This window comes from Pelodiscus sinensis, chromosome 5, assembly GCF_052426305.1.
Source record: "Pelodiscus sinensis isolate ZL-2025 chromosome 5, ASM5242630v1, whole genome shotgun sequence".
Taxonomy (NCBI): domain Eukaryota; kingdom Metazoa; phylum Chordata; order Testudines; family Trionychidae; genus Pelodiscus; species Pelodiscus sinensis.
In genome coordinates, this window is record NC_143056.1 from 69690362 (window position 1) to 69715081 (window position 24720).

General features: G+C 46.0%; 1 protein-coding gene across 3 annotated transcripts in view; it reads right to left on the reverse strand.

Moving 5' to 3' along the window:
• The window catches only part of SMOC1 (SPARC related modular calcium binding 1), a 180511-nt gene extending 156012 nt beyond the window's left edge, over positions 1-24499 (reverse strand). For 2 of the 3 annotated variants that reach the window (XM_075927324.2, XM_075927323.2), the window contains exon 1: positions 24253-24499. In XM_075927324.2, the coding sequence (XP_075783439.1) occupies positions 24253-24360 (108 nt within the window). In that variant the 5' untranslated portion in view covers positions 24361-24499. Of the gene's footprint in view, positions 1-15560; positions 15696-24252 lie in introns of all 3 variants that reach the window. The other variant, XM_075927325.2, reaches the window with a different exon arrangement.
• Positions 24500-24720: the final 221 nt, after the last annotated feature.

Genomic DNA, 24720 nt, shown 5'->3' on the forward strand with positions numbered 1-24720 from the left:
GTCGGGGTCTTTTTTGCTCAATAACTTTGTTCTCCCCTTCTTCCCCCCCCCCCCCCAAGAATTTTTTCCCCCAGTGTTTTTTTTTTTGGAGGGGTCATAGTGGATGACAAGTTAAACATGGTTCTAGGATGCATGAACAGGAGTTGTGAGCAAGACACGAGAAGTAATTCTTCTGCTCTGCACTGATTAGGCCTCAATCGGAGTATTGTGTTCAGCTCTGGGCACCACATTTCAAGAAAGATGGGGAAATCTGAGAAGGTCCACAGAAAAGCAACAAAAATGACTGAAGATCTTAAAAAAAAAAATGACCTATGTGGGAAGGCTGAAAGAATTGGGCTTGTTTAGTTTAGAAAAGAGAAGACTGAGGGGATAGGATAGCAGTTTTCAAGTATCTAAAAGGGTTTTACAAGGACAATGGAGAGAAATTGTTTTCCTTGGCCTCTCAGGATAGGACCAGAAGCAATGGGCTTAAGTTGCAGCAAGGGAGGCTTAGGTTGGACATTAGGAAAAAACTTCCTAACTGTTAGGGTGGTTAAACAGTGGAATAAATTCTCTAGGGGGGTTGTGGAATCTCCATTACTGGAGATATTTAAGACCAGGTTAGACAGACACCTGACAGGGATGATCATTCTAGACACTACAGTCCCCTGCCCTCACAGCAGGACCAAGGACTTGATGACCTCTAGAGGTCCCTTCCAATTCTATGATTCCATACTTCAGCCCTGAGTGACAGGGCCCAGATTGCCTTTCAGACAAGTGCACAATATTATAACCACACAAGAATGTGTATATCAGTGCTTTCCCATTGTTAGAAACCAAACAATTCCACTTTTGCTAAAGTGGGTAGCCTGTGGATCAGCACTCTGTCTGCTGTGCAGTGAAGTTCAGCATAGCCATCCCTGAAGCATAGCAACAACTGCTAAAGCCCGCATGGCAGTTTATTTTTCATTCCAGTAGGAATTCATAACATGCTAATGAATTTTGATGTGTCAAAAAGCAGCTTAAATCACTTCAAAATGACTTTAGCCTGGCCACTAGGAAAGGTGTAAATTAGGATTAGGAATGGAAGGGACCTATTAAATCAGCTTGTCCACCTCCTCAGCTAATGCCAGCAAAAGTTCCCAGCAGCACATACTCCAGTGCTGCTTTCTAGTAGATCCTGCACTTTATTTCATTAAGCATCTTTTATACAAACTTACACCATTTAGGGTGTTACATTAGGAATAAAGAACAGTTAGAAAAAAACTACTGTTTAATTGAACTTTCATGATCTGCACATGCCTAAACTGAGTAACTCAGGCTATCTCTACATAGTGTTATTTCAGAATAACAGACATTTAAAAACAACACAGTCTGCATCTACACACAAGCAGTTATTTTGACAATGTCAAAATAATGTTGAGTTGGAGGGCTTCTTACTCCAACTCCTGTAACCCTTATTGTACAAAGGATAAGGAAAGCTGGAGGAAGTGCACTCTTGAAATAACTGCTGCATAGACAGAGCCAAGTCAAAATAAGCTATTTTGATGTAAGCTATACAATTGACGTAGCTCAAGTTGCATAGCTTATTTCCAGTTTAGCCCTGATGTGTAAGTGTGCCCTAAGTGATTTTTTTTAAGCTTTGCTTTCTGTACTGTTTGTTACCATTCACTGAGTCATGTGTAGAGTAAGGCACCTTTCCCAGAGAACTTATCTTCATTTAAGAGCTAGAAAATACCAAACACAGCACACCTTTGGTTACAATATTAGCGTCCCAAGCAATGCAATTTCCAGGTCACTGTTCTTCAGCTTGCCGGATGCTTTCACCAAAAATCCCGAACATGGCAGGAGAAAAAAAAAGGGGGGGGGGGAGGGAAGAGGGGAACAAAATTTGTTGAGCAAAAAGAACAAAAAACAGGTTGCTGCACCTTTAAGAATCCCTGCATTCCTTGCTTCCTCCCCCCCCCCCCCCCCGCACCCACACGAGTGTATATATTTTTTTTTTTTTACCAGGACAGGAGCCAGAAATGACAGACAGACCTGGCAAAAACTGGACACCTGGCAACTCTAACTGTTCTTGATACTCCACCTGCATTCTTTGTAGCTCTCAGATTTAAATAAGCTGCACTTTGAGCAGAGTGCTGCAGGAAGGCCTGGCCATCAGTAGAAGAGCTGCATATAAACAAATCAAAGTCAGCATCACACTTTGGCTTTAAAGTGCAAAAATAAATGCAAGGCCATGTTAAGGCTTGGAACCCACTGAGGCAGAAAATGAATCCCTCATGAGGCTTTGGGGAGAGGAGTTGGTTGCAAAGGCCTCAGCCCTTTGAGACTCATTTGTTGCAGGAAAATGAATAGATCTTGGGGTGTTCGAAAGTTTAAAGAACTTTAGCCTTCACCAAAATGGTTAGTTTCACTGCTCTTGGGAGGCCACTTGCGGTTGTGAAATCATTAGCCTTTGTGGTCCCAACAAAAGGGAGAAATTTAAAATAAATATTGAGGCAACAGGAAGGGTTCCAACTTCAAAAAAGAGCAAACTCTGCAAGCAGCTGATAATCAGAGATAAAAACACTGATCTTGGTCTTTGACATACTGGATATCTACCAGATAACAGAGGAGGTTCTAAGCACAGGCTTTTCTAAGAGAAAATAAATACACTGACTAGTCATAAACCCTGACGGACATTTAGTTTCCTCTCAGTCTCTGAAAATGGGCAATAGCTTATACAGTATCACTTCTATCAGTGTAGTTTGCATTTATTTCATAATCATGCTGTTTTCATTTACCTAGGGCCCACAAGTGATGTCAAAAGCCACACGATTATGATCAGACTTCAGTATGTAGTGACAACTCAGCAGTTCTAGTTTTGCTCCTCTCAGAAGAGTAAAATTAAGGACTTGTCTGACAGCTCCACTGGCATTTTAACCTGGGATAGTGTCTGCTGCTATACCCAACTCCAACAAGCTGAAAGAGGGGAAGACGTCCAAAATGTAGAGGTTTTAATATTTAATAAAGTTACATTGATGGTCATAGATTAAGGGAGAAGTTAGTTTCCTTTCAGATTATCCATGATTTTATAGCAGAAAAGCACCACTTCTGCCCTTCCCCTTTTTCCCCCCTCCCTCCTCCAATTGGCCATGTAGTGCATCAAAGTGGTCCCCTTCTCCCTCCCTTGATGGAAGCAGTGGAGCAGCCAGCACTATCAAGGCTTGCTGGAGTCAATAACTGGAGGCTTGTTACTGGGATTGTCAAGTGAGTTTAAGGGAGTTGGAGTGCCAAGCTCTTGTAGAACATCAAATGGAATTTGGTTGCATAAGCTCCTTGAGGTTTTGAAGTTCCCACCCCATATGGCTTTGTCTCAGAACCCACCCAGCTGGCTCTACTACCACGGGGCTTAGAACATCACCCCACTATCTGAAACCTCAAGAGCCTCCTGGAAGCCAAGATCCCAGAGTACTTCTCACATCTTTCCAGAGGTCAAAGGCCTAAGCTTTGCACTACCCAGCTGTCAAAACCTGCAGGTCGCCTCCTCAACTCACCCAGATCCAAATATCTAGGGTGTATCTATACTGCACCCTATCCCAAAATGAACTGCAAAAATTCTGTAGCTTCTGGTTCAATCAGGAAAACAAGATGGCCACCAGCAAAAAGCTTCAACGGCTTTTCTTAAAGGGGCCATGCTGGGTTTCTTTGCTTAACAACTCTCATGGTCTTTTTTGGTTTTGCTCAACAAGTTTGGTGTCTCCCCCCACCCCCCACAGAATTTTTTCCCCTGGTGGTTTTTTTGGGGGGCAGGAGGGGGTCAATATTTTTAGTCAAACCATCTGTCAACCCTAGTAAATCCAGAGATCTATGCAGTCAAAATTGTGGCTGAAGCAGGTGTCTTTAGGGCCCAATCCAGCCTTTGTTGGAATGTGAACTCCCCTTATCTCCATAGTAAACTGCTTTGCTGCCAACTAGTTCCAAAGTTGGGCACCTTCATATTATAGGTGCTGAACTACAATGGGAGCTAGGGCACTCAGACACCCCTCCTCCCCTCCTTGAAGTGGATTCCAGGGTATACAGGTTCAACCACTCTCAGCATACCCACTATACAAGTTGTTCTGAATGTCACCAGAATTGCTGACCACACTGCAGATTTCAGAGGCAGCCACATTTGTTTTTGGAGCCCACAGATGAGTAGATTGGGAAATATAGGCCGGAAATAGCTTTAAACCCTATCTTAATCTCCTTCCTGATAACATTCTGGACTTCTGTTCCCCAGAGTGCTTTACGTTAACAATGTCAGTCCCATCCATCCACTGTCTTTTCTTCGTCTTGTGCTACCATCTTACACTCAACTTACCTTTTAAAAAGAATACTTACACCATATTATGGTTAAAAATAAAGAGACAGTTTGATAAAAAAAAGCAGAGAGAATATTTCCTTCCCAGGTCTAAATAAATGGCTCAGCAGTTAACCAAGAAGGAGGAGGAATTGAATGCAAGTGTGATTAATTGCATTGTGTTTTAATCTTCTTGTGTTGATTGACACCAAGTCAGAGGTGCTTTGCCCTCCCTTTTTGCCATGAGAGCTATTGACCTTTCAGACTGATAAAGAAACATCTGCTTTTTTGCTTGTTTTTCTTGTGTGGTTTAAGAGTTCATATTGCAATTATCAGGGTTGGTCCAAGCTTCCACTAAAAAGGACACTTGCCAGTTATTTATTCAGCCCTCTAAATAGCCTCTTCAGCAGCTTGAAACATTTCTGAAGCATTGCCATTCAAAGTAAGTTTCAAGGGACAGTAAGATGCACCCGCAGTTTTTACAAGCCAGCCAATGCTCCAGACAAGATCATTTTCATGAACAGGGAAGAGTTTTTGTTTGTCATAGACCAGGGGTGCCCAAACTTTTTTCGAAGAGGGCCAGATTTGATGAAGTGAACATGAGTGAGGGCCAACCATTTTGCCTGACATTCTTTGAACCATTAAAATTAAATGCAAATTAACTATTTTATGCAAAGTTTATTGCAAACGGCATACTTTTCATTTCGTCACATGGATGACAAATCTAAACAGGTGTTAAATCATTCTGCCTTTCATATCTGAAGGCCAGATGAAAAAAAATCCAGGAAGCTGAAATATATGTCAGGAACATTGTAAAGTACATTACATATTATTGGTAATAAACGTTGTCTGTCAACTTTTAAGTTCAAAAAATATGAACAGGAACATAACACCAAGTATACATGTTGTGTCCAAATATATTTATAACTGACTTAGACCAACTGACATTAACTGAGATTTTACAATGTATTCATCTCAATACATATGGATTCGTTGGGGGCCATAAAAGATAGATATTGCCAAATTACCTGGGGGGCCGTATTAAACCGGAACACGGGCCGCAATTGGCCCGCGGGCTGGACTTTGGACATGCCTGTCATAGACCATCAAACAGTTTTGCAAGTGAAGTATTTAGCCGTTGCACCCTTGTGAGCTAAGAGGGCAATAGCTTAACTTTGGAATTAGAGGCCTACTCACCAACACTCCCGCAGAATGCTTGTTGAGTGGCAGGAATAGGGACCTGGTCTCTGTCAAGGGAAGGCTGCCATTTTAACCACAGAATAGTTTTGCCAACTCTTTTCTTTGAAGTGGCCCATCTCACTTGTTTAAAATAGGATTTTTCCAGCTATGCAATGAGAGTCCCATCCTGAGAAAAAGTCAGCAACCTCTCTCCTACTGCCTCCCAGCCTCCACAGACCTGGGCCTCTATACATGAGTGTCAGGAAGAAGACTGCCAAATTGATTTGCATGGTATTCTCCTGCCCCCTGCCAAGAAGGCAACCCAACTGCACTAAGTTGATGGAGCCCCATGCAGTCAGCTCCTTGTTTACTCAGTCAGTGGAAATCCCCTCCCTCCAATACCTCTTTATGGGGAAGAGTGCTTATGACACTTCCTGTAGTTATGTAGGCTAAACAAGGCTAGGGTTGCCAGATGGCTTCAACAAAAATACTGGACACACTTGACAGTCTATCACAATCTACATTACATCTTATTTAAAAAATGAGACTTATTTTCTCAATTTTTTTTCCTCAATGGAAAGCTCAAATACTGGACTGTTTGGTTCAAAACCAGATCTGGCAACTCTAAACAAAGCACCTCACCAAATGCCCTCGCAAAAGAGAACCTTGTCCATGCCTACTATGGGTCTGCTCTGCTCATGGGCAACACAAGACCTCCCTTCTAGGCCCATGCAGCTCCCATTCTTTCTATGGAGAGCAACAAGCACACTAATCCTCAAGGGACACTCTAGGGAGAGACTAAAAGCCTGTTACAATGGACAATCACACCAGTCACAGATCCACATTAATCCAAAGCATCAATATGCTCCATCTTACTATAGATCATCACTCTGCATGCTCGTACACTGCAAAGGATGTGGTTAGTGAAAATAAGCAGTTTTTTTAAAAAGTTAGAGATTCTAGTGATGGAAAGTTGCAGTACTGGAACACACACACACACACACACACACACACACACAAAATCACAGCACACAGTTTAAAGAATTCTAGTACAGGTTGTACCTCCCTTAATCAGGGCTCCTTGGTCTGGCAACAGCCACAGATATTCCTGGACCACAGAACCCAGCATTTCTGTCCCACCGCCGGACGAGGCGCTGGCAACTCGGGGGGAGCCCCAGTGTGTGTGTGGGGAGAGGGGGTAATGGGCACCCTAGTGGCAGCCAGGGAGCTCTAGGCGCAGCAACAGCCAGGGAGCTGCAGAGCTCTGGCCACAGAGCCAGGAGGCTGAGGAGCTCCAGCTCCAGCAGCAGCAGGGAAGGTGGCATCTAGAGAACCCAGGGGGCTGGGGCAGCAGTGGTGGCAGCCTGGGTCAAGAAAGGATAGACCTCCTCTGGTCCAGCAAATCCCCTCATTCAGGTCCCAAGGATGCCAGACCAGCGAGGTCCAACTTGTCTCTAGAACACTACATAAGTAGACACTCTCAAAAGTATATGAAAGTAACACCTCAGTTCCTTGACTAGTATGGGAGCTGCAGCCTGAAACTAAGCCTGCTGCCTGCCTGCTCGTAAGATGTGGGTAAGAGGTAAACCCTGGTTGGGCAGTGGCTCATGTGGGTTGATCACCCAGTGATTTACCCATTGTGGTGAGGAATCAATACATCTGACCAGCCACTGCCAGATCCACATTTCGACCAGAAAGTCTGGCCAACAACAGGACACCTGGCAACCCTATAGTATTTAGGGAGTATTGTAGAATTGTATGTTTTTTCATGGGAAGGGTAAATATGAGAACAGTGGGGAGAGGGTTAATCAAATTCACTCTGGTCTTTATGTCTCCAGAGAAGTCACCTCCCCGGAGAAGTTTGACTAAAGCAGTTTTAAACTGATTTAGGCCCTTCTTCCTGATCCAGCAAGTAGACAGGACCTCTGGTCCTTCGGATTGGAAGGACTGGGTGCTTGTTCTAAGCAGAAACCGTGATGAACTGGTAACAAGGAATCCCCTTGGGGGGCAGGCTGAAGTACTGTTTCTGCCAGGATCCATGTTAGGGTTGGGGTTAATTCTAGTAATCTTTTAACATGTTGGTTATTGTGGTTTGCTCGGTACAGTTTTACCTTAAGAATAAATCTAGACATGCAGAGGAAGTTGTGTTACTTCAAATGTAGTGATTATACCTGCTAATCATTTCCAAAAAGAAAACGAGTGCCCTTGGGCAACCTATCTGCACTGAGACCACTATGCTGTAGGCATGGAACTATTCAGCCTGGAAATATCCCAGCAAGAATTGGAGAACGATGTGGGTCTCCACCTAAGAAAAGCAACAGTTGAGGAGCTGGAAGCCTGAGTTTAGGTGCTCTTGCAGAGGAGCAATATTGATGCAGTTACCCTGAACTGGACAAAAGGAAGCCATAGATATGCCTTTTCCTAGATTTCCACCCTAGCACATAGAACCAAAATGTGCTTAACTAAGCAGTGTATCCCCTAAACTCAGATCTACTCAAAAGAGTGCCCTCCCCATCATTCGACATTCCTCCTATTGTTGGCTCCTGCAGGGACTTCACACTCTTGTTGGCATCCATTATACAGAAGCATCTGATGCAACAATGTGGACTTTGGTTACTTCACAGCAGGATTAAAGATACAAATAAAGTCACTGAATTTTGTGTTGAACATTAACAAGTGAAATCTTGGTTTGCTCTCATGCAACAAATCATAAGGGAATTACCTCCATGTTGAAGTCTACCTCTAAGCATCAGTCATTCCAAATGGTGGTTGACACAAGGTAGGGGGGATTACTACTTAATAGCAATATTCAAAATTGTGAACTGGGTTTTAAGTCTTCCCTAAATATAAAAACTAGTGGTAACGAATGTGCAATTCTTCTGAAATACATGTATATTCTTTTTTGTACAATAGGTGAATGAGGACTGACTGGAAGAAGGGATCGGACAGTCTTTACCATCCAGCTATCAAAGATTTGTTATCTGTTTCCCCCCCCCCCCCCCGCCAGAGATGAGCTTTTGCTTCCTAAAAATTTTCCAAAATAATCTGGGACAACTATAGATTCACCACAAACAGGATTAAAGGGAACTCTCTCTTTGTGTGGTGCATGCCAAACACATGTAGAAAGTGCCGGACAGTCTAAGGAGTTCTGTTCTCCCCTTGTAGGATTTTGTTTGAGATTTAAGGGAGGTTTTGTGGAAGTGGGGGGGAGATGGCGAGTGGCTTACATTGAAAAGAGCCTTCAATTCCTGTTAATAAAGGTCTCTGCAATAATTGTTTCTTCAAGTTGGAGTAAGATTACGAAAGTTCTAGAAGCAAGAACCTTCTGAATTCAAGCACTCACCACTTGGAGCATAAAGTTCTTGCCAGAAGCTTTCCATATGTAAGCATCCCCCAAAGGTAGTGCCAGAGGACGGGTGACCCAGTGTCAAAATGGAGACTTCGGGGACTGTGAAGACCTTCAAAGAGATCTCACCAAACTAAATTATTTGGCAACAAAATGGCAAATTTAATGTTGATATATGTAAAGTAGTTTAGCTCCAAGTACTAGAGAGATATCTTTGAATCATTGTGGATAGTTATCTGAAAACATCCATTCAGTGTACAGCAGCAGTCAAAAAAGCAAATAGAATGTTAGGAATCATTAAAAAGGGATAGAAAATTAAACGGAAAATATCTTATTGCCTCTATATAAAACCATGGTATGCCCACATCTTGAATACTGCATACAGTCAGGCTACGTCTAGACTGGCCCCTTCTTCAGAAGAGGCATGCTAATTTCTAACTTTGGAATAGGGAAATCCGCAGGGGATTTAAATAAACATGGCCGCCGCTTTTTTCCCGGCTTGGGGAAAAGCCGGAAAAGAGCGTCGACTGGCGTGATCCTCCGGAATAAAGCCCTTTTCCGGAGGATCTCTTATTCCTACTTCGAAGTAAGAAATAAGAGATCCTCCGGAAAAGGGCTTTATTCCGGAGGATCGCGCCAGTCTGGACGCTCTTTTCTGGCTTTTCCCCAAGCCGGAAAAAAGCGGCAGCCATGTTTATTTAAATCCCGCGTGGGATATTTAAATCCCCCGCGGATTTCCCTATTCCAAAGTTAGAAATTAGCATGCCTCTTCCAAAGAAGGGGCCAGTCTAGACGTAGCCTCACAGTATATCAAAAAAGATATACTGGCATTGGAAAAGGTTCAAAAGAGGGCAACAAAAATAATTTGGGGTTTGAACAGGTCCCATATGAAGAGAGAGTAAAAAGACTTGGACTTTTCAGCTTAGAAAAAAAAAAAGAGGAGACTAATAGGAGGGGATATGAGAGGTATATAAAATCATGACTGGTATGGAAAGTGAATAAGGAAAAGTTATTTACTTATTCCCACAATACAAAAACTAGGGGTCACCAAATGAAATAGGCAGCAAGTTTAAAACCAAACAAAAGGAAGTTTGTCTTTATGCAGCACACAACCAACCTGTGGAACTCCTTGCTGGAAGATATGATGAAAACAAGGATTTTAACAGGGTTCAAAAAAAGAGCTAGATAGCCTTTGATGGACCTAACCTCCATGAATCTATTAGTCAGGATGGGTAGGAATAGGGTCTCTAGCCTCTGTCTGGAAATGGATGACAGGAGAGGGATCATGTGATGATTACCTGTTGTGTTCCCTCCCTCTGGGACATCTGGTATTGACCACTGTCAGCATGACCTTTGGTCTGACCCACTGACCTTTGGTCTGACCCAGTATGGCCATTTTTATGTTTGTTCTTATGTTGGGCACTCCCTACCCTCTAAGTAGAGATCCCAACACAAGCAAAAAATGGGTACGTGTTGTGGAACTAGGGATGTCAACTGTATGATTTAACTGATAAGCATTTCCCCCCCTTGCTGCCTCTGTATCAGTTAGGAGGGGGTTAAGAGAAGCAGAAGCTAGTGCTGGGGAGAGCCTGTCATGGACAGAGGCTGGTCCCCAACAGCAGCCCCTGTTCGGCAGGTGTGAGCTCCCCATGGACAGCAGCCTCTTTCTGCAGGCACAGCAGCCTCTTTCTGCAGGGAGCTCAGATCCCCCCACCCCTCCATGGACAGGGGCTGCTGCCACTCCACACTGCTGTCTCTGATACAGAAGCAGCAGTGCAGAGTGGCAGGCAGCCAGTCCACGAGGGGAGCTGGTTTTGAACTGGCTCTCATGGACTGGATCTCACCTGGCATCCTGCACTGCTGCCTCTAGTGCAGGGGACTACAGAATAGTCAAGTAACCAATAAGAGTTCATGTGGTTACTTGACTATTCAGTTACCCAATTTCTAACACATCTGTGTAGAACACCACCCCATTACAGAAATATGGCAAATTACTTTAAGACAGGGAAATTCTGCCCCACACCCCAGAAAGAATACATCAGTATCCTGGTTGCATAGAGAATCACTAAAACAACAACAAGAAGAAGTTTGCCAGCTTAGGCTTCCCATTTGGGAATGCTACTCATTCAGCTACGAAAGCTTTTAGTGGTGTCGATCAGAACCTGCTTTACAAGCCACATAGTATTTGCCTACTCGATTCTATTTTGTGAGCTTTTAAGAAAAAACCCTTGAATATGAAAACCTCACTGTAGCTTCATCCCATGGTGTTTGTTTTGATGCCAGCAATTCTGTATTACAGGCAGCTCTTGAAGGGCCCAGCTCCAGGAGTCTGCCAACCAGGACAAAATTTTGAAATACTTATATCCTCCATGAAATGGAATTATCCTTCTCCACCTAGGCTATTGTGCTGTGCTTGAAAGTCAGGCCCCTTTAAGAAAACAAGTTGGGTTTTCAAGAGTTGAATCATGCACTCACTAGTCACTCGAGGCTTTTGGTCTATGGGCTCAGATAAACGTTAATATGCCACCACTACTAAGCTACATTTCTTGCTCCTCCAGAAGAGAAAAAAATGCCACCACCCACACACCCTAGTGTCTCAAGTGTAACCTGAGTGACACTGAGGTGATTTTCAAGAGGTGGCAGAAGCCAAAATTGTTGATCCTCCTTGCCTTGTAAATCCATACATGAGCCCTCCTGGAAGGATTCAGTTATCACAAGCCAGTTTCAATACAATCTGCCTTTCTACTAAAGAGAAGCTCTGACCAAAAAGAGAACAGAACCTTGTAAGGGTAGCATTTCAGTGTTTGAACGTGGCTGTTACTGGAAGGGTTCAAATGCATAGTTCTGACATGTTTGGGCTTCAATGTTTTGCTAATGAGTGCCATATTCTATGGAACTTGCAATAGACCATCACAACCAAAGCTCATACATATGCAGCTGTTACACTGTTTTCACAAGCAGCATTCACTAGAAGTAAGGAATCTGTGATTATGTTGTCACCTTCCCCCATCTCCAGCAAGCAGTATAACCTACTCTTGCTTCCTTTATATTTTAAGGAACAGCACCTTTGGGTTTCAGGCTGTCCTGCAAGGCTCTTAAGTCATAGTTCCAGTGATATTCCATGTGCCTCTGAGACAAGTGCTGGTGTTCAGCTAGACAGCATAAGTGGCATCAGGTATAGAACAAGAACTTTCCTAGCCAAAAAAAAGCAAAGCCACGTAAACTAATCCACAGAATTTCTGTGACTTCAACTAAGGAGGCTTCGTTAAAAGTAGTAGGGCTTTTTCTGCTATGAGACAGCCACTGCCTGGAGACATGAACACATAATGCACTCCTGAGCCCAGTCACCAACTGGATCTACCAGTAGATCTTGGAGCCTCTGATAGGGGATCGTGACAGATTTGGCCGGGAAGCTCTCAAGTGGCTGCACTTCAGTTGCCCCTGCAGCCACTGCCATGCTGCTCCTGCCCTTTGCCTTGGAGCTGCCCCTTAGAAGCCTCCTGCTTGCTGTACAGGATGTGGGAGGGAGAAGGGGGCGCAGATGTCGAGGTGTACTCCCTATCTCCACCCAGACAGAAGGGGATGGAGGGAGCCTGGCAACACAAATCTGTCACTCAGAGAGAGAGAGAGAGAGAGAGAAAGAATCCGAGACACACACTGTCCTTCACTCATCTCCTGACCCAACACATGTGGGGGATTGTTGTTATTTCTTGGACTGCTTGCAAAGTGGGTTAGTTTGGGTTTGTGACTGGTCTGTGCATTTCATGATTTTCATTTCTGATGCTTAAATTCAATTCTTTAAGTTCTAAAAATTTAACCTGTTGTGGCTGGAGTAATTATCCCAATGGTAATTGCTGCTTCTGAATGTGGCTAGCATGTCCCTGCAGCCCATGAGAGAGGCAGAGATGGGAATCGCCACATGCTGTCCTTGCCTGCAGACACCACTCCTGCAGCTCCCACTGATCAACAGGGAACTGTGGCCAGTAGAAGCTGTGGGCTCAGTGCCTGTAGATGAGGGGCAGCACATGGAGCCATTGATGTACATGCCAGCTGCTTTCAGGAGTGTTGCAGTGCCAGGGCAGGAGTAAGCCTGCCTTAGCCACACTGCTCCATCAGCCAGAAGCCATCTCAGGCTCTGAGTGGGCACCATTTAACTGTTTCCTGAACCCCTGTCACAGACCTGAACCACCTCCTGCATCTAACCTCCTGCCCCAGACATGAGTCCCTCTGCACCCAAACTCCTTCCCATAGTTTGCACCCTGACACACCTCCTGGACCCCAATGCCCCACCTGGGGCTAAGCCCAGAGTCCCTCCCACACTCCAAATCCCTTGATCCAAGAGAAGAGCCTGCAACTTAATCCCTATGCCCTGCCTGGAGAAAGTGAATGAGGTTCGGGGAGAAGGGGGATGGAGTGAGCAGGGTGAGTGAGGTGTCGGAGAAGTGGTGGAGCAGGGGCAGGGTGTCAAAGAAGGGGTGGGAAGGAAGTGGAACAAGGGTACTGGGTTTGAAGTAGATCTTACATTGCACTTACATTGAAAAAGTGATCTTGTGGTCAAAAAGGTTGGAGACCACTGCCTTAGCCTTTCCCTCATCGCCTCCCTGGCCCCTCTGTACCAGCATGCTTGGATAACTGTAGCTTCACCTTGCTCAATAGCACAGAGTAGTTTTTAAACCTAGTGCCAAAGGGACACCATTGCCAATAGCGATGGCAGCCTCAGCCATGCCACTTGCCAAAATCCCAGAGTAAGTGATCCAAGATAAAGGGCAGAAAGGTCTAAGTGACATGGAATTTAATTCCATAGCCTTAGCTTACCTAAATGGTAACACCCAAACAAAACTAAGATACCAGGTTTATGGAGGGACAGGAGCTACTACCCCCTTTCATTTAAGTGGAGAGTTTGAATTGCTGCCAAGAAGATTGCAGACTGCCTACAAATTCAGGAAGTTACAACTTTAAAGTGAATCTAGTGTAAAACTAATGCTGTCTTCACAGCCACATGTGATAACACTGTTTAAACAGCTGAAGCAAGAGATCCCTGCCATAGCAGAGTGATTTTTAACTTGTGGTCTTGGCAGACCCTTGAGGAGCTGCAGACTATGCTTGATTTTTCAAAACTGTCTGTATCTCTACTCAGAGTTAGGAGTCTACAAATGAAAGACTGACGACTGCTGCCAAAGCAAGTTCTTTAGCTTCATTAATGTGTGTTCAGGAACTTTACCTGTAACTGCAAGTAACAGGGTCAGGGACTGTATCTTTAGTACACCTACCCACTTTTTATACGTTAGCAGCCTTCATTAAAGCAAAATGCTAAATTCATCACTTGCAAGAGACAAATAGACAAGTAGAAACTCAGTTAAAACCAGTCTATTCCCAAAAATGAGGGTTTTAAGTGAAGTCCTAAAATGTAAACCAGCAGTAAAGTTGCTGAGAAAGCCACGGTAGTTGGTTAATCAAACATTTGATCAATAAATTTCTCAAATATTTCAGAATGAAGAATACTAAATACTGTAAAACTCACAGAATGTTAGCCCTGGGGTACCATGCTAAATAGATCTCAGAAGTTAAGTCAACTTCTATCCTATTAAACAACTGCATAACCAACAATGCAAGTCAGATCAGCACACTGAGCTTCTTGGGTGCATAGCAAAAAAAGCCTACCAGCTGTTTAAGGTTAGTCTTTACATAATCCAAATAGTAAAACTCTTCCCCTCCCCATCCCCAACAGCTGTCAACATCCTAAAAATCCAGCCACCCAAGACAGGCCTAAAGAACAATTTTAAAAGAGCTAGAATTGCCCTCAACTCAATGAAGTGAAGATCTTATCCACTCATGATTTAAACATGAGACGAGAAGCAATGCATAATACTATAGCAATTCTGCTACAACAGAAATAGTATGATGCTCTGAGGAATCTGGTCCAGAGTGTTGCCTTTTGGGGTGTACTTAGTTTTCCAGGACTGTAGTCTCTCCAAAAGGAACCATTAATGTTTCAGTCATTATTAAAAAAACCAGACAGAATTACATTTAAGATACAGCTCAGAGAAAGGAGCCCAAGCACCAATCATTAGGACAATTTTAATCCAGATCTGAACTATGCAGTGTGGACCCAAATCTTTTCAGTGTAACATACTAAGCAGAACTCCAAGCTAAAACAGACTGCAGTCTCTTATGATGGTACAATGGAGGGAAAACAGATTACCTGTATCAAAAAGCAGGTGGAGCCATCTCCCTTGCAGGAGGTAACAGAATGCTTGGACATTAGAACACAGGCATCCCTCTACCATTTTACCATTTCAAATTCCTTCAGGTGTTGTCTGTGCCTCTTTTGGAGAGAGGAGATTGCAGTCATCTATTTCAGTTCCTCGTTAATGGAAATTGTAATATGGGGTCCTTACTTATTGCCAGCTGTAGGGAAAGTTATTAAGCTGTGGGGACGGAGGTGCCTGCCTTCACTTCTTTCCAACACCAAGTGAGAAGAGCAGAGCAAGAGTGCACTATCCATCTGGTCTACTATTGGATGAACAAGTGCTACTAAATGGAACATAACAGGTTGAGATTTGTAGAGGGCCATCCAAGTGTTCTCCTCAGGCTGGAGGCATCACTGTCACTGATGCTCTGAAGACCAACAGCTGGAAGGGTAAGCTGCCAGAATTCATGGGTCTGGCTCTTCCATTCCAGCAGAGAGAGAGAAAGGGGAGGGGTCAGAGTAGAGAAAAGACACCAACTAACCTTTAGCCATCTGTAGAGCGCTCTCATTGAAGACATTCTTACCACTTTTCCATATGCAACTGATCATAGGAATATTAGACTGCACAGGAAGTGTAATGCAATCATGAGAGACCAGAAGTAATTGAAGAGAAGAGTCTGTTAAAATATCAGCCACATTATGAAATTAGATCAGGAATTCAAGTTATTTCTAGGGAATCCTAGGTACTAAACTCTTAATAAAGATTCTCAGTGAGAATCTTTATTATGAGTCTGAAAGCTGGTGAGACTACACATTCAAAATGAGGTGCTTTCTGCACAGCAAGTCACTTTGAAGCCTAGAATAGCAGCAAATAGACTCAAGCTGCTGTCATAATTGTCTTATACCAAGAGATATAGATACTCATACTTGCTATTGGTAAGCCCATTTTGAGCGCCACATAAAACCAAAATGAAGCAGCAAACCCATGTATCAGAACTCCAGTAGGGATATGGTGTCACGACAGTCAATTTGTACAAGAGACCCACCAAAATCACTCTGAAAGCTTATTCTGTTTTTACTTTTACTTTGCAAACACTGGCCCCTCTTACCTCCTACATATTAATATTCATACCATTTACTGGGTCTTTCATTTAGCAACAGAAGAAAAGCAGGATTTTAAAAAGCCACACAGCAACTAGATGGAAGACTCAGGCACAGGAGTAATACTTGAAACTACTCCAATAATTTGAGTGGCTAAATGAAGTTAGACAAGGTGGGTGAGGTAATCTTTTATTGGACCAATTTCTGTTGGCGGAAGGTACAAGTTTGAGCTTACATAGTTCTTCACATCTGCGGTAGGAAGCAGAGCATTGGTGTTGAAACAGTCTTGTTTAACAGTTAGAGGTGCTGAAGGCAGAAGACACATTGGCTACGTCTACACTGGCCCCTCTTCCGGAAGGGGCATGTAAATTTCAGCAGTCGTCGTAGGGAAATCCGCGGGGGATTTAAATATCCCCCTCGGCATTTAAATAAAAATGTCCGCCGCTTTTTTCCGGCTTTTAAAAAAAGCCGGAAAAGAGCGTCTAGACTGGCCCCGACCCTCCGGAAAAAGTGCCCTTTTCCGGAGGCTCTTATTCTTACTTACATGCCCCTTCCGGAAGAGGGGCCAGTGTAGACGTAGCCATTTAGATTACTATTTCAAGCCAGGGAGCATGGTAGCAGCCCCAGCATGTATGAAGAAGAAACTCTTGCTTAATAAACACTCAGGCTGTGTCTAAACTGGCAAGTTTTTCCGCAAAAGCAGATTTTGCGGAAAAACTTGCCAGATGTCTACACTGGCCGCTTGAATTTCCGCAAAAGCACTGACTATCTAATGTAAGATATTTCTGCAAAAGCACAGACTATTATACTGCTCCCATTCGGGCAAAAGTCTTTTTCCGAAAAACTTTTGCGCAGAAGGGCCAGTGTAGACAGCAGAGATTTATTTTCCACAAAAAAGCCCTGATCGCGAAAATGGCGATCAGGACTTTTTTGTGGAAAAGCGCGTCTAGATTGGCCACAGACGCTTTTCCGCAAAAAGTGCTTTTGCGGAAAAGCGTCCTGCCAATCTAGACGCGCTTTTCCGAAAATGCTTTTAATGGAAAGCTTTTCCGTTAAAAGCATTTCCGGAAAATCATGCCAGTGTAGACGTAGCCTCAACTTATTAACAGAAGAAGCAACAGAAATGACCACCTCCAACATCTTTCCCCAACTGTTATTTAGCTCATCCTCTGCTTCATCCCCCAGATGTAAAGTATTACTCTCTATAAGCTCAAATGTTCCACCAACAGAAGTCGGCCCAAGAAAGGTCTCACCTACCTGTTGCCTGTTGTATCCTGGGACCATCACAATTACAACTCTGCAAATTGAGTAAATTAGTAATAAAGCTTTAAGGATTGAATCCTATATTCACTGCAAGACATAGTGCCTACTGCCCTGCATAGCCAGATTTCACCCAAAACCAAGAGGCTGCAGAATCAAACCTTACAACTGCAACTAAGGAGTTAAATATCAGTTAATTGAACACTCAGAGGCAGCATGGGATGTCAGGTGGGAGCTGGTCCATCAGGGGAAATAGTTTAAAAAACAGCTCCCCTTGTGAACTGGCTACCTCAGATAAAGAGGCAACAGCATGGGGTGGCAGCAGCCCCTGTCTAAGGGGGTACCTGAGCTCCTGGACACAGTGCAAGTGGGAACTAAGCCGGGCTGCCTGCCCACCTGTCTCCTAACACACTTTAAATGCAGAGCCTCAGCAGAGGTACGTTCTAGACCTGGCATGAGCCAGAACTAAGCCAGGCTGCTGACCAGCCTGCAAAAAATTTACTGACAAGGGATGGGGAGGGAAATGCATGCAGTCTATAGTATTAACCTATAAGCTTTTGCTTATTGGTTAACCAGTTAATCAACTACACTATCACATCCCCAAGTGCAACCTTTTCCACTTCTAAAAAGAGTGTTTCCTGAAGGGTATTTCTCTTCACTTATCACAGATCTCTTCTCAGGATCAGAGAAACACTGTGGGTATCCCTCTTTTGAGAGAGGGATGCAAATGAAGACATTAGAAATGGCAAATGAAGCCAGGATTTAAATATCCCGCGCTTCATTTGTATATTAACGTTATAGCGCTATTTCAAAATAACAGACGCTGTTAAGACGCAGGAATTTCAAGAGAAAACCTCTCAAAATAACCCTTATTCCTCATACAATGAGGTTTATCAGTTATTTTGAGAGAAGGGTTCTCTCGAAATAGCTGCATTTTAACAGTATCTGTTATTTTGAAATAGCACAATATGCAAATGAAGCACAGGATATTTACATCCCAGCTTCATGTGCCATTTCAAATGTCTTCATTTGCATCCCTCTCCCAAAAGAGGGTGCAAGTGTAGACATACCTTGTATGATGTAGCCTAGCAGCCATAAAAAAATTAGCAATTCAAATAATTTGTCATGAAAATGGGAATCTAAAGCTTGGCACCTTTAAACCACCGATAGCTTTATTGGCGTGCCTAACTCCGTAGTCACCAACCCGTCGATCGCAATCAACTGGTCGATCCTGGGAGCCCAACCAGTTGATCGCGAGGCTTTCGGGGGCCCCCCTTCACTGCCCCCCCCCAGATGAATGGCACGCTGATGCTACCTCCAGGGACATGGAGGAGCGCAGGCTTCAGTCAGGGTGGGGGGGGGGAGGAGGGGGGAGTTCTGCAGCTGCACACCAGGTCCCAGAAGTGCACGGGCTGCTCTTCCTTCCCCACCTCACCCCTCCCCAACAGCCAGCACAGTACCTAAAATGCCGGTCTATCGTGCGCTGGGGACTTTTCCCCACGTGCAGGAAGGCAGCAGGGGAACAGAGGGTGGGGGTCCAGGACTGCACTGGCTCCAGCTGCTCAGGCGGCCTGCGCTGCCATGGGGAGCAGAGGAGTAAGGTGCACGCTGTTCAAGTGGTTGGGGCTGGCGCAGTCCAGGACTCCCCCTCCCTCCCACGCAGGAAGGCAGCAGGGGAATACAGTCTCCTGCACACCAGCTCCAGCTGGCGTGGCCCAGGACTCCCCCTCTCCCCATTCCCACCCCACACAGGAAAGCATCAGGCATGCAACAGACCAGTGTTTCAGGTACTGAGCCGCTGTTGGGGGGGGGATGGGGGAGCAGCCTGCACATTTCCTGGGCCTTGGCACGCAGCTGCAAGATCCCCAGGTACCAGTCCCTGTCCCCTCTCCCTACCCAGACCCCCACAAGTACCCTGCCCCAGCATCCACCAGCACTCTGTCCCCTGCCCCAGTCCTTTGCCCTGACACTCAGTCCCCAACAGCACAGTTGGGGCCACATTAGTGAAGCCTGAGGGGTTTGGAGGTGTTGTGTTTTTGTATCTCACTTGTGTAGCCCCTTGACTCAGACAGGTTTCCTGCCCCCTCAAAGACAAGGCTGAAATCTTGTGTTTGACATAGTATTTTATTTAAAAATGGAACCTGGCAAACAAGTCCCCCAACTGGGGCCAAGCCCTCATCTGGCCACAGCATTATACCATTCCTGTACCCCCCTCCCACCCCAACCCCAAATCTGAGCCTACCATATACTGGGAACCCCCTATCCTGAGCCTCTCATCCCCAAACTCCTGCACGCTCACATCCTCAGTCTTCTGCCACAACACACTTGCACCATTCACACACACTGCAAATCTGTGCCCTGAGCGGATCATACTCCCAACCTCCCAGCCCTGAGCCCCTCACATCCCAACCCAAACTCCTGCACCCTCACAGCCACAAGCCTGCAGCTTGCTCAGCACCCCAACCCTTCACCTGAGCCCAACACTCCCCAGCCTGGAGCCCTCCCCGAGCCAGCATCCCCTTCTCCACCTCCTCCTGCATCCAAATTCCCTCCCAGAAATTGCACCTTTCACTCTTTCCCACCCCTAAATCCCTCATTCCCACCCCAGAGCCCGCATCTCCTATCTCAACACAATGAGGCTAGACTGCTGGAGTTTTTCCAGCAAACACACTCTTTTGGCAGCCGCTGTACTCCTTGTTCCACAAGGAATGAGGGGGCTTCCAAAAGAAGGGGGTTTTCCGACACTTGGCCCAGTCTAGATGGACCAAATATCGGAAAAATTTCTTCCAACAGAATTATTGAATAAAAGCGGCAGTGTAGCCATGCCGTGAGAGTGTATAAGGGATGGATATAGCAAGTGATGGAGAGAAGGGGAACAGAGAGGGAGGTGCCTCAAGGAAAGAGTGGGGTCTTGGGGAAGGGATGGGGTAGATCTTGGCTTGTCCTGACATTAAAAAGTGATCTTGGGTATAAAAAGGTTGGAGACCACTGGCCTAACTCAAGATCATCTGAAATGGGTTTTGCCCATGAAAGCTCATAACACTATAGATATTTGTTGGTCTACAACTACTGTTTTTAATCAGGTGAGAGATTACTACAGGCAGTCCCCGACTTACACGGATCCAACTTATGTCGGATCCGCACTTACGAACGGGGCTCTCTCGCCCCGGAGGTCGAGGTAGCGGATTGCTACCTGCGAGCTCCGGGGTGAGAAAGCCCCGTTCGTAAGCTGCTCTGGTGCCCCTGATCTGCTGGAGACCGTCTCCAGCAGACCAGGGGCACCGGGCGGGTTCCCGCGCTTCTGAGGCTTTGCCAGAGCAAAGCCTCAGAAGCGCGGGAACCCGCCGCTGCTGCCGCTTCAGTCCGGGTGCCTGTGGTCTGCTGGGGACCGTCCCCAGCAGACCACAGGCACCGGGACTGGAGCCGCAGCCGCGGGGGGATCCTGCGCTTCTGAGGCTTTGCCAGAGCAAAGCCTCAGAGGCGCGGCACCCCGCTGCGGCTCTGCTCCCCGTGTCCCTGGTCTGCTGGGGGGGGTGGGGCGCGGCTAGTGTGCCCCTCCCCCAGCAGACCAGGCTTTTGTTTTGGACCCTGGAGCAGAGCAGCTGGGGCGCTGCCGATTGGTCCTGCAGCGCCGCTCTGGGCACTACTGGACCAATCCGGCAGCACCCCAGCTGCTCTGCCCCAGGTCCTGATTCAGCCGCTGCTGGTCAGTTTCAGCAGTGGCTGAATCAGGACGCCTGGGGCAGAGCAGCTGGGGTGCTGCTGGGTTGCTCCAGTAGCGCCGAGGAGCGGTGCTACTGGAGCAACCCAGCAGCACCTCAGCTGCTCTGCCCCAGGCGTCCCCAAGTCAGCCGCTGCTGAAACTGACCAGCGCTGACTACAGGAAGCCCGAGGCAGAGTTGGTCTGCCCCAGGCTTCCTGGAATCAGCGCTGATCAGTTTCAGCAGCAGCTGACTTGGGGAAGCTTGGTGTTCTTAAGTTGAATCTGTATGTAAGTCAGAACTGGCGGTCAGTTTCAGCAGCGGCTGAATCTGGACGCCAGTTCCGACTTACATACAGATTCAACTTAAGAACAAACCTACAGTCCCTATCTTGTACGTAACCCGGGGACTGCCTGTAGATGGAATTTGAATTTCAATATGCTAATGGAACAGGGGGAGGGGAGAGAAGAGAGAATTATGCTACACAACTTTTTAACAAGCTACTTGAAGAGGGGGACAAAGATTTACTAGTTAAAGACACAAAATCCATAATTATACCTCAAAGAACCCATACTTTAAACTTTTAAAGACACAGGTCTTTGCAATACACGTTGGCTACGGCTAGACTGGCATGATTTTCCGCAAATGCTTTTAACGGAAAAGTTTTTCCATTAAAAGCATTTGCGGAAAAGAGCGTCTAGATTGGCATGGACGCTTTTCTGCAAAAGCACTTTTTACGGAAAAGCATCCATGCCAATCTAGACGCGGTTTTGCGCAAGAAAGCCCTGATCACCATTTTCGCAATCGGGGCTTTTTTGCGCTAAAACAATACCACGTTGTCTACACTGGCCCTCTTGCGCAAAAGCATTTGCACAAGAGGGCTTTTGCCCAAACGGGAGCAGTATAGTATTTCCGCAAGAACACTGACAACCTTACATGAGATCGTCAGTGTTCTTGCGGAAATTCAAGTGGCCAGTGTAGACAGCTGGCAAATTTTTCCGCAAAAGCAATTGCTTTTGCGGAAAAACTTGCCAGTCTAGAAGCAGCCAAAAAGCTATGAAGCCAGATTATCTTTTCCCACTGACTGCAAAATTCTTTGGAGAAAAGTGAGTTCATTGAATTCATGGGGTGAGTAGAGACTCAGTAGCCGTTTGGATTTTAGAGTCTCTTGAAGTGACTTCTATTTTTTTTTTTTTTAAAGGATACAGTTCATGGAGCAATTAAACTGGCTTGTAAAATACAGTATATAAAAAAGGCCTACAAGGAACCTGATAGACAGGCTTGTTGTGCCATTATGCAGGCTGGCATCAGGATTTGTTTGTTTTATTCCTCATCTCATCTGTTCCTAATTAAGGCTCTGAGCTACTTCATTGAGGAGGGGCCATGTAAGTACCTAGATAATTAAAAAAAAAGAAAAAAAAAGCTGTTGAAGAATCTAACTGCCCAACATCAGACCTTTGGGAATTGGAAATTAAGTGCTTCACTATCAAACAATACAGTTTCATTTAGAATTCTTATGCATATCACAAAACCTTGTGTTTCCTCCAACTTTCAAAATTCCTGTCTCCAAGGATTTATGACACACACTGGATCTAATCTACCACATTCTAACTGCGGCTGTTACACATCTGGTCATAAAAGGGCTACAAGGTGCAGTTGAACACAAGGACACTTTTTTTTAATGGGGGTACAGGGCATCCCCGCTATAAGTCGCTCTGGTATCCATCCGTTCCGCACTAAAGTCATTGACACTTGTAGGAACTGATGCATTGTAAGTCTTCCCAAACCCCCCTCTTAAGTCATGCCAAAAAAAAAAAACCCCACACACACCACCCCAATTTGCACAAATGGAGCTCAGACAAAAAAAATTCCCCCTCTAAGTTGTTTTGCTAGAAGTCCAAGTTCTTTGGAACATGTCTTGGACTTATAGCAAGGCTGGCCCATAGCTAGTTTTTCCACAGCATTAAGCGTTTTTAAGTGAGTTTATATTACTCAGTAATACGGTTTAGTATGACACTTCAATTTCATGTAAAAAAATCTGATATATTCTGAGTGGAGAGTCCTACATAGAGCTTACCCTTATAGTTAGATTACATACTAATTATTCCAGACCAATCAGCAAAAAGGGTATATAAACCGTGCACCTAACATGTTTACATACAGATTAAGTTTTTCCACTTACCCGAAATTGTTTTTATTGCAGAATTTGACTTTAACACAACTAGTGTTTTACAGCTTTAGCAGTCAGAATCATTACCCAGTCTAGGAGACCGGCTGCAGGGGTAACATGTCAGCTGAAATACTGTATTTAGAACAGAGGTGTTCTTCCCCCAGAGCAGTTTAATACTCCGGTAAGTAAAATTAACAGCCTCAATAAGAGTCAAGCATATATTCAAAGACAGGACTAGAATCTTAAGGGGAGAAATCGTGAAGGCTGAAGGCATCTAGAAGGGATTCATTTAATCCCTACTTGGAAGCCTAACAGGGAAAGTCCCAAAGCTATGGTCTGGGAACCAAGTGATCCTATTAAACACAAAGCTAGCAATATAAAAATAAAGCACGTTAACTTTGTCCCCTCTTTTGTATCACTGGGGGATGTGTGCACCTGGGCTCTTGATTTTAGGGATCTTCCAAACAGCTAACTATATGAGTGCACTGCCGGAGTCTCTCCCCGCCTGTGAAGCAGAACTCCAGAGGCAGCCACAGGTACTGGCACTAGGGGGGTGGGGAGGAAGAGTAGGGGAGGAGAGCCGCCTGCTGCATCCCCTGGCTTCATGTAGTTTCCGTCTCACGCCGGGTTTGCAGTCGGGGTCAATGGGCTGGCAACGGGTCAGATGCCCCTGGAGGCAGTGATGGCTCAAGCCCAGCAGGGCCGGAGTAAGCCCACGAGCGACGCTCCGGCGCCCATTGGGGAGCCACTCTGGGATGGGAGGCAGACAACCGGCTCCAGCGTACGTATCAAATAGCGAGGTGTGCGCGTCCCGGGGGGGGGCGGGGGGGAGACATAACCAAAGCAGCCAGAAGCACCGCAGGACCGCGAGCGAGGCTCCGGGCCGCCGAGTGCACAAGAGCCCGCAGCGTCCCGGGCAAGCCTGAGGGGTCAGTGCGGGAGGCGGGGGCACCTGGCTAAGGACCTGCCCGGGCGCGGAGAATGCAGGAGTCTCGCACTTACCCGGGGCCCGGTCGCCCTGTGGCTCCCGACCTGAGGCAGCTGCGCCAGCAGCAGCCCCAGGAGCAGCTGGGGAGGGAGGAGGCTGCACCAGGCTCTGCAGAGCCGCATCGCCACTTGGGTGGGGGTGGGGGTCCAGACACGAGACACCCCCTCGCGGCTGGCCGGGCTGCAACTCGCTGCTGCCGTCAGCCTGCGGGACAAGAGGCGCCCGGAGAAGCCGGAGGCAGGAGGCAGCTCCGTGCCCTACCGGGGCGTGCGGCGCACTCGGGCAGCCCAGCTCTACCCCGTCCAGCGGCGCCAGGTCGAGTGCCTCAGCCCGGGCCATTGGGATCCCCGTTATAAAGACGCTGCCTGGGCGGGGCCAGGCAGGACTGACTGGGGGAGGCGCCCATCACAGCGGAGCGGCGCTGGGCGAGAGCCAATGACAGCGAGAGGTGGGTGTGCCCCCCTCCCCTCCTCTGCTGCTCC